The sequence below is a fragment of the Eucyclogobius newberryi genome, unplaced genomic scaffold (assembly GCF_026437365.1).
Source record: "Eucyclogobius newberryi isolate DKJ021-1_F unplaced genomic scaffold, fEucNew1.0.hap1 SCAF_4, whole genome shotgun sequence".
Classification (NCBI taxonomy): domain Eukaryota; kingdom Metazoa; phylum Chordata; class Actinopteri; order Gobiiformes; family Gobiidae; genus Eucyclogobius; species Eucyclogobius newberryi.
In genome coordinates, this window is record NW_027316056.1 from 37712864 (window position 1) to 37722144 (window position 9281).

The 9281-nt window shown below is 48.6% G+C and overlaps 1 protein-coding gene across 1 annotated transcript; it reads left to right on the forward strand.

The window, feature by feature from the left end:
* The first annotated feature begins 227 nt into the window (after positions 1–227).
* On the forward strand, positions 228–6975 carry hapstr1b (HUWE1 associated protein modifying stress responses b). Its single transcript, XM_072463274.1, has 4 exons — positions 228–462; positions 2834–2914; positions 4616–4891; positions 6632–6975. The coding sequence occupies exons 1-4, from the start codon at positions 267–269 to the stop codon at positions 6868–6870; spliced, it is 792 nt and encodes a 263-aa protein (XP_072319375.1). The 5' UTR covers positions 228–266; the 3' UTR covers positions 6871–6975.
* Positions 6976–9281: the final 2306 nt, after the last annotated feature.

Consider the following 9281-nt stretch of genomic DNA (forward strand, 5'->3'; position numbering starts at 1 on the left):
CTTTGTGCGGCTGCCAGCTCCAGAAATTCCTAGGTGTTGTCATCATCGCGTTCTTTTTAGTTTCTAGACTGAGCAGGCGGAATTTAAAACGTCAATAATGTGGCTCTAGACGCGGCGCTTTCGCTCCCCGTTTTTGTATGTAGCTCGGCCCCGGGCGCTCGTTCCGTTTCCCACCGCCGCCGCCCCGGACCGGTGCGGGGAAATACTAACGCTCGTTTTGGGGGAGAGAGAAGAACCGTTCGGAAAAAAGGCCCGAGACCTGAGCCATGGAGGAGCGGAAGGAGGAGGGGGGAGCGCAGATCCAGGAGCACGGCCCGGAGCACTGGTTCTCCAAGTGGGAACGCCAGTGCTTAGCCGAGGCCGAGCAGGAGGAGCCGAGCGCGGAGGAGACGGAGCAGAGCCAGCAGAAGCTATGGCACCTCTTCCAGAACTCCGCCACGGCAGTAGCACAACTATATAAAGGTTTGGACTATAAATAGTTTGAGCTAACGGCTAACTAGCGCGGAGCTAACGGAGGCTAATCCCCCCCGGCCCCTCGAGCTAATCAGCTGCTGGCAACTGCGCTGTGCGGTCATAAAACCCTTCAAAAGTTATTAATTATAACAACGTTAAGGTGTATGTTGCATAAAACGGTTTACTTTGATTTGAACGTGCGTCATAAACATGGTTTTAATGTCCCCCCCATCTCTTCTTCCTCCCTTAAACGCAACTGTTTATGATTGTATTTGATTTATTGTAACTGCAGTGCATGTTTCAAACTGAGTGCAATATCACGCTTTTGGTTCATAAATGTTCCGTATTTAAGTCGACAACAATTGGTCAGGGCCGGTGTATCAGCACAGAACGAGTCATACACATGCTAATTGAAACTTGCATAACAAGAGACGAGTGCATTAAAATCATAATGCAAACAGATTTAAAAGAAACAAAAACGTTAACAAAGACAAACGAAGTGCGTCCCGCTGTGACTTACGTCCATTATCTTCTAGTATTTGTTTAAGAAGTTTAAGAAGAATGATGTCAAACAATAATTCTTGCATTCAAACGTGGGCATTTAATGAGTTTACTTATTTTTAAAACGTGTGTATTGGTGCGTTTGAATGTGTACTCGTGGCTTTTTAGCATTAGCATGTTAAAAGCACCATTAAGCCCGGTGCTTATCTGCATAAAGCCTGCAAACGTTATCTCTGGGCGGAGAGCGACACACAAAGGGCACCGGATATGCTAATACCCTTAGCATCGTTAGCACCTAGTTTACATGTCACTTGGAGCCATTACGGCCCCGTTAGCGCGTTGTTAGCACGTTTCTGTCAACGTCCCGCGGCGCGTGTGCGCTTTCTGAACAAACTGAGAACAATCTCAGAGCCACAAACGACACGCAAACTCCGCTTTTTGCGCACTTTTCCCTCGGCGCTAACCCCCCGATGCTAAGCAAATGCTAACGGCTAACTAGCTAGCTACTACCGGTCAGCGTCGGGGCTTCGGGACAGCTGACTCCGGTGTTGCAATGGCTCGAAATTCCACGTCCTAAACCATAAAATACAGCGCGTAAATGTCTCGTTTTTTGGGGTTCGTACACGTTGCGGACGGGGACGAGCCTTGTGTGTCTCGCCGGGACTCGAGCCTTTTTTTTCCCCCCCGACACAAAACGCCTCACTTAAGTGCCATTTGTTTTCCACCACAAGTGAAGTGAAGTGAAGCCCCGAGCGCGTCCAAAATGGCGAGACGCGGACGGGACACGGACGCGACCCGAACGCGCGTGTGTGTCCGTGACCCGCGGGACGACGCGTGAACGCAGAACCAACCGCGTTTATCGAGTCGGTCAAAGCCGCTCGAGGTCCGCGAAGACGTGACCGCGTTTGGGCTTTGTGTTGATCGAGTCACCGCAAGGGGGGAAACACTCCCTAAAATGGCGCAAGGAGTTGTGTAAAAACGGTGTGTTTCCCGAGCAGCTGTGCCGTAGTTTGAATGCATAAGTTTGAGAATAAAGCGGTGTAAAGCTGTTCAGAGATATTAGGAAACATTGTAGTAAATGAGTGAGTAAACATGCAACATTTAATGAACTCAACGTGACCCCAAACACAGTCACTTGGGTCCTTTTTATAGCAAAGACGACCGCTTTATTCAAACAAAATGTCAAAAAAACCATAATGCACTTAATTCATATATATATTCTCGACCTCGAAGTCTTTAGTCGCCATTTTTGTATTTTATGTGGTCGATGAAGTCCGTAAAACGTCTCTTTACGATGGACATGATGGTTTGACCGCTCGACTTCCGGTCGCCGCAGAAGCAACGACCCCGACCACATCGCGGTTTTTTTGTAGATGATGTTTGGTTAAAAATAACGAGAAGTCTGTAATCAGAACGCTACACAAAGAGTTGCTGGAAACACAAGTCACTTATGTCCTTTTATAGCAAAGACGACCGTTTTTATTCAAAGAAAATGTCAAAAAAACATCAATAATGCACTTAATTCATATATATTCTCGATCTCGAAGCCTTCAGTCGCCATTTTTGTATTTCATTTGGTCTATGAAGTCCGTAAAACGTCTCAATTTACGATGGAAATGATGGTTTGACCGCTCGACTTCTGGTTACCGCAGAAGCGAAGACCCGACGACATCGACGCAGTTGTTAAAGGTTAAAATAGCGTATATAAGTCTGTCATCGGAACGCTACACAGAGTTGGTGGAAAATATTGACTTCTACACGATAAGAAGCAAAATTCTCCGTGTTTTTTCAAACGGAGGCGCCATCTACTTAAGTGGTTTGTTTTGTAAAGGATTTGTCACTCGTTTAAAGCGTCCTCTTTGTATTTGTCTGTTTGCAGATAGAGTATGTCAGCAGCAGGGCCTGTCCCTCTGGGTGCCCTTCCAGAACGCAGCCACCGCTGTCACTAACCTATACAAAGGTGAGTACACTGTAGTCCCAGACAAAAGGAGGGATTCATGGAGAGAACTTTAGATCACTGCGTTTCACGTCCGTGTTATGGAAGTGCTAGTGTTTCTGTCTCGGTCACATTCCTTGTGTAATCGCGGGGCCTGGACTGGACGCACTGGGCGGTTGTTAAATGGGTAGTGTTTACGTACAAGTACTGCTGGAAGTATACGGTGTACTCTTGACTACGCATGAGAGTGTTTGCAAAACGTTATAATGCCTGCTTTTATAATGATGAATAATGGCTGCAAACACTGGATAATATTGCAGTTGTTTTGAGCAATGACAAGTTGGAATAAGTATATTGTCTGCAAAAACTTTTTTTAAATAAAAAAAAAACGGAAACGTGCAGTGTAATCATCCATAGTTACATTACATAAGGAGCAGGTCTATTACCAAAATATTGTCTATTACTTACAGTTTTATGTATTTTAATAAAACATATTATATGTTCAAAATAAACATCAGTCAGATCTGATCTGTGTGTGTCATTTTACAATCTTGTCTTGTGCCTTTACAAGCTCATTAAAGGAATAATAGAGGATTTCTGCACATGCCTGGTTGATCTGCCGTGTGTGTTTAGTGAGTTCCTTCAGTTACAGGACAAACATGACACAGAGACTGATCGAGCTCAGAAGAGACGGAACTCTGCAGAGACGAGGGATGATGCAATCTGTCCCGCTAATAAACAAACACGCGTGTAGAGGCGGGGCTGTTGGTGGGAGGCGGCCTCTCGGAAACATGAGGGTCGGGGTGTCGCTTGAGTTCTCACATCGGTGAATAAGTCCTCTAGTATTCCTTTAACAGAAGCTGATGGTTTTATCTAGAGGATTGGGACTGTGAGGACGGGGGACGAGGACTGACAGAGAACTGGGCGGGACTGAGGGGCCCTCATGAGTGACTCTTGTCGTCCCCTCGCGCGTGACTCTTGTCGTCCCCTCGCGCGTGACTCTCGTCGTGCCCCCCTCGCGCGTGACTCTCGTCGTGCCCCCCTCGCGCGTGACTCTCGTCGTGCCCCCCTCGCGCGTGACTCTCGTCGTGCCCCCCTCGCGCGTGACTCTCGTCGTGCCCCCCTCGCGCGTGACTCTCGTCGTGCCCCCCTCGCGCGTGACTCTCGTCGTGCCCCCCTCGCGCGTGACTCTCGTCGTGCCCCCCTCGCGCGTGACTCTCGTCGTGCCCCCCTCGCGCGTGACTCTCGTCGTGCCCCCCTCGCGCGTGACTCTCGTCGTGCCCCCCTCGCGCGTGACTCTCGTCGTGCCCCCCTCGCGCGTGACTCTCGTCGTGCCCCCCTCGCGCGTGACTCTCGTCGTGCCCCCCTCGCGCGTGACTCTCGTCGTGCCCCCCTCGCGCGTGACTCTCGTCGTGCCCCCCTCGCGCGTGACTCTCGTCGTGCCCCCCTCGCGCGTGACTCTCGTCGTGCCCCCCTCGCGCGTGACTCTCGTCGTGCCCCCCTCGCGCGTGACTCTCGTCGTCCCCCCCCTCGCGCGTGACTCTCGTCGTCCCCCCCTCGCGCGTGACTCTCGTCGTCCCCCCCCTCGCGCGTGACTCTCGTCGTCCCCCCCCTCACGCGTGACTCTCGTCGTCCCCCCCCTCACGCGTGACTCTCGTCGTCCCCCCCCTCACGCGTGACTCTCGTCGTCCCCCCCCTCACGCTTGACTCTTGTCGTCCCCTCAGAGAGCACAGAGGCCCGTCAGCGCAGCTATGACCTGGGAATTCAGATCGGCTGCCAGCGCAGGAACAAGGAGGTGATTGCCTGGGTGAAGAAGCGCAGAAGAACCATCCGGCGCGAGGACCTCATCAGCTTCCTGTGTGGGAAAGCCCCGCCCCCTCGGACAACTCGAGCCCCGCCCAGAGTGTCTGTGGTGTCTGCCAATCGGCCCGCCCCCCCGGAGACGGGGAGCTCCGTGGAGACGGACCTGCAGCCTTTCAGAGAGGCCATCGCACTGCACGGTCAGTACAGCCGCTCTGGACACGCCCAAAATACTACAGGCAGGAATACTACAGGCAGGAATACTACAGGCAGCAATACTACAGGCAGCAATACTACAGGCAGCAATACTACAGGCAGCAATGCAACAGGCAGCAATGCAACAGGCAGCAATGCAACAGGCAGCAATGCAACAGGCAGCAATGCAACAGGAATAAGTACTACAGGAATATACCAGAAGGACATGTAATAAATACTACAGGAATAAGTACTACAGTCAGAAATAATGCAGCCATGAATACGACAGGAATAAATACAACAGGAATAAATACTACAAGAATAAATACGACAGGAATATACCAGAAGGACATAATAAACCACACTGGTTCTATTCAATCACAATGCATTGTGGTCCAAGTAAAATCACAAATGTAATTGTATCAAATGTAATAGTTTTTGTGAAAATACTTGATCTGAAACACAATTCTTGGTTTAGTTTAGGATGTTTCAGTCTTCTCTTCTGTGTGTTAGAATTACACATGATGTAAAATAAGCTTCTAACACGGTTCTGTCGTCAAAAACACCTGGAGTAGCATTTAGCTTCATTCATGCTAGTTCCTGGTTAGAAGGTCCTCTCCCTCTGAGCGTCAAACACACTCAGAATCACCTCCTTCACTGGTGTTTTCTCATCTGTGACGTGGCTCTGAGAATCTTTGTCCTTACGTCCATAAATCATCAGCAGACATGTGCATTTCTGCCGTCCAATCAACATCATCGCAACTGCTGCTTAAACCAGGAACTTGGCAAGCGGCTACATAAGCAAACAATTACATTAGCAAACAGTTGATTTAAAGTGGCCTAATCCCCTCTGCAGCCAGTAGATGGAGCTGTTACTCTCAAGTCTGAGGCAAACTAAAGGTTCTCCAGAGCAGGTTTAAAGGCCAAAAACACTACAAATGCAAAACATAAGTCGCACTGGAGTATAAGTCGCACCAGCTAAAAAAAAATGCATAATGGAGAATAAAAAACATATAAGTTGCATTTTTTGGAGGGAAGTTTATTTGATATAAAATCCAAGACCAAGAACAGACATTTCATCTTGAAATGCAGTTTAAAATAATAACAGATGAGAGAACATGGTGAATAGGTGTACGTATGCTAATGCTAACACCTTCAGCTACATGACGTATGCTAATGCTAACACCTTCAGCTACATGACGTATGCTAACGCTAACACCTTCAGCTACATGAGGCGCAGACAGAACTGTGGTAAGTGTCTGGTATGTTAACGTAACATATGAACAGTTATTCAGATAACTATAGCATAAAGAACATGCTAACAAGTTTAGCAAAGCATCAGTTTTACCCCAAATCACTAAATCCATTGAATTCTTCTTCCTCTGTGTCACTTCTAAACAACTCCACAAACTCCAGAGGAAGAGGAAGTGCAGATTCTTCTTCTGCGTCGCTTAGAACCTAGAGCGCCCTCTTGTGGTTGTAAGAGTGAAAATAACAAATAATATCACAAGTCGCTCTGGAGTATAAGTCGCACCCCGAACAAAACTATGACTATGACTTATAGTCCGGAAAATACGGTAATGCATAATATTTATCCTTTAAAATGTGCTCTAGGAACAGTCCGGTTTTCAAAGTCAGGATTCAGGGCCAACATGGTCTTCACACGGCTCCTCAGAGTTTTTAAAGTGTCTGAACACAAGCGTCTGTTCAGGCAATGTGACTGACGTGTTGTTGTTCCCCTCCAGGCCTCAGTGGCGCTATGGCGAGTATCTCGGTGCGCTCCGGCCCCCCCGGCTCCCCCACCCACCCCGCCCAGTCCCTGGGCCGGCGCAGGAACGGCCTGCACGACGTGGACCTTAACACTTTTATCGCGGAGGAGATGGCGCTCCACTTGGATTCCACTGCCAACCGCAAGCGTGGCCCCGCCCCCTGTAGTGACGTCATCTCAGACTCCCCCACTCATAAACGCAACAGGATGCTCTAGACTGTCCCGCTCCTGTGCCACACGGACCGCCGATGGAGACTCATGCCTTGGCCCACTCCCCCCCCGTTTCACTTATTTCAAAGTTACTAATAAAGTGTGACTTTAGCGTGGTCTTTTCTGCCCCTCCCACTGAGCACCGAAGGTCAGCACAGCCCGGTCAGAGCCTGGGCTGCTCTGGAGCACTTCTCTGGAGCTCCACCCCTGAGCCCTACCCCGGCCGTCCTCTCTGGAGCACTTCTCTGGAGCCCTACCATGGCCCTCTACCCCCGGAGCTCTACTACCACCCCCGGAGCTCTACTACCCATGGAGCCCCCCCCCCCCAACGTCCTTGTTGCCGAGGAGCAGCCCAGCTTCCACCGACCAGCGTTCAAGAGTCTTCGACGAGCGGCGTCCGGAGGGAACCACACTCCCCTAAACCCGTCGCCGCGTCGCCGGGGAAACGAAAAAGCTCTGTCCACAATCGCAGGCGATCAAAGAGTCTCCACATAATGAACACGAGCGGCCGCGCGGGATTTGAAGTGTCGTGTACAAACAACATGGAACTGTAGGAAGTATACAATGTTCAGATTAATTTATTAGTTTGTGTGAATTACGTTTGCGTTAGCGACCGGTGACGTTGAACCCGTCGCTAACCGTGTGATCGTGGACGCTAATCGGTCTAGGACTAGCTCGAACGCTTCAGCGACGGGACATCGCTCGCATTACACACAATTGTTTCAGCTGTTTTGCAAAAAAAAACACATTAATAATATCACATTACTCTTGCTTTATAATAAAATAAAGTCAAATATCACCATTCTGCCTTTTTATATAACCAAAAAAATAAATAAAAATCATGTATCCGATTGTCCGGAGTGTGTCGCTGCTTGGTGGAAACTGGGCGTCGGCTTCGGCACATTGCCCCGCCCCCTGACAGCGAGTCCGGACCGGGAGCGCCCCCTCACGCTTTGTACCCGCTACTGCCGCCATCGCCGCCGCCGCCGCTTCACGTGTTCCACCACTCGACTGCCATCGTCTGACTCCGCCTTCACCATCGTCTGACTCCGCCTTCACCATCGTCTGACTCCGCCTTCGCTGCTAAACCATCGCCACGAACTCTGTGCGAGCGAGAGGGGGAGAAGGCGGGGCTACAAACGTTTCAGTTCCACCGTTTTATTCAGTTTTATTCTGCGACGGGAGAATTGCAATATTGACGCTTTTGGATATTGCAAAGGCTTTTTTATGTTTAATTTTAACTGTCATTTCAACTATGAAATAAATTAAAACGACTACGATACAATTAACTTTTTAAGTAATAGTGTTTTTTTTATTATTTTTTTAGATTTTTGTCATAACGCGCAGCCCCGTACTTTTACCTTTTTTATAGTTAAATTTGACGTTTTTTCCTCGGCGGAGCGACGAACACGATCACGATTTATCGCGGCGAACTTGTTTTATTTTTTCAAACTTTTCCCTCCAAACAAAGCGGTTTGGAGCGGTTTTGGTCCCGGCTTGCGTTTCTGCTACAGAAACTGTCGCCAGCGCTAAAAGTCTAAATAATCTGTGCCAAATCACTAAAAGCAACGGCAGAAAACGATGTCGCCAGACGGTCGCTCACCGGACAAATCGAGCTAAACGAATCCAAGAATCGCACGGGTCTAAACTGCATTTTACGCAGAATAAATCCAGTTACGTTTGTCCAATGTTTTGTTCTTTATAGATCAAACGTAGCGGCGGAGCTAAGAGAGGTCTAGATGTGGGCGGAGTCTGAAACGGGACGACGCTTCATGTTGATGTCGAGCAGATTTTGATGGTTTTAGTTTAATGTTGGGAAAACTAAATGAATTACACACGACAAACTTACCGAATTCAATCCCAAATGTTTGCGTCTTTATGTGATCCCGAGTATTCAGTTTCCAATGTTTTCCCGCCAAAACCGAATTGCGCCGCAGTTTTTTTTATTTTCACCTTCTAATGTTTTCCGTAGCGTTTTGTACGTAACATCACACGTTTACGCCCTTTTCAAACCCTGTTTTTCTAGGTAAAGCGCCGTTACGTTTTACTCGAACACATTCACGCAAGAAACATAAGAATTCAGAAATGACACTTTGACTCGTTAACTTTACAAACCGCCAAAACTTTTACAACTTACAAAAGTTTTACATAGTGATAGGCGTCGCCAAAACCCCCTCTGAGCACGGACCGGTCCAACCGCCCCGCTAGCTTGTGTCGCGTGTCTCTCCGACGTATTTTTGTAACATTCAGAACAAAATAACTTACTTTCTCTCAGATTTACAGAGTTTACGGTTGTATTTGTTGATTTTGAATAAATCGGCGCTGTTTCTCTTTCCTCCACGTGTTTTTTTTCTTTTCTCTTTTCCCCCTCGTACTCCGCCGCCATCTTTGTTTAGCCGCGATGAACCGCGCGCTTT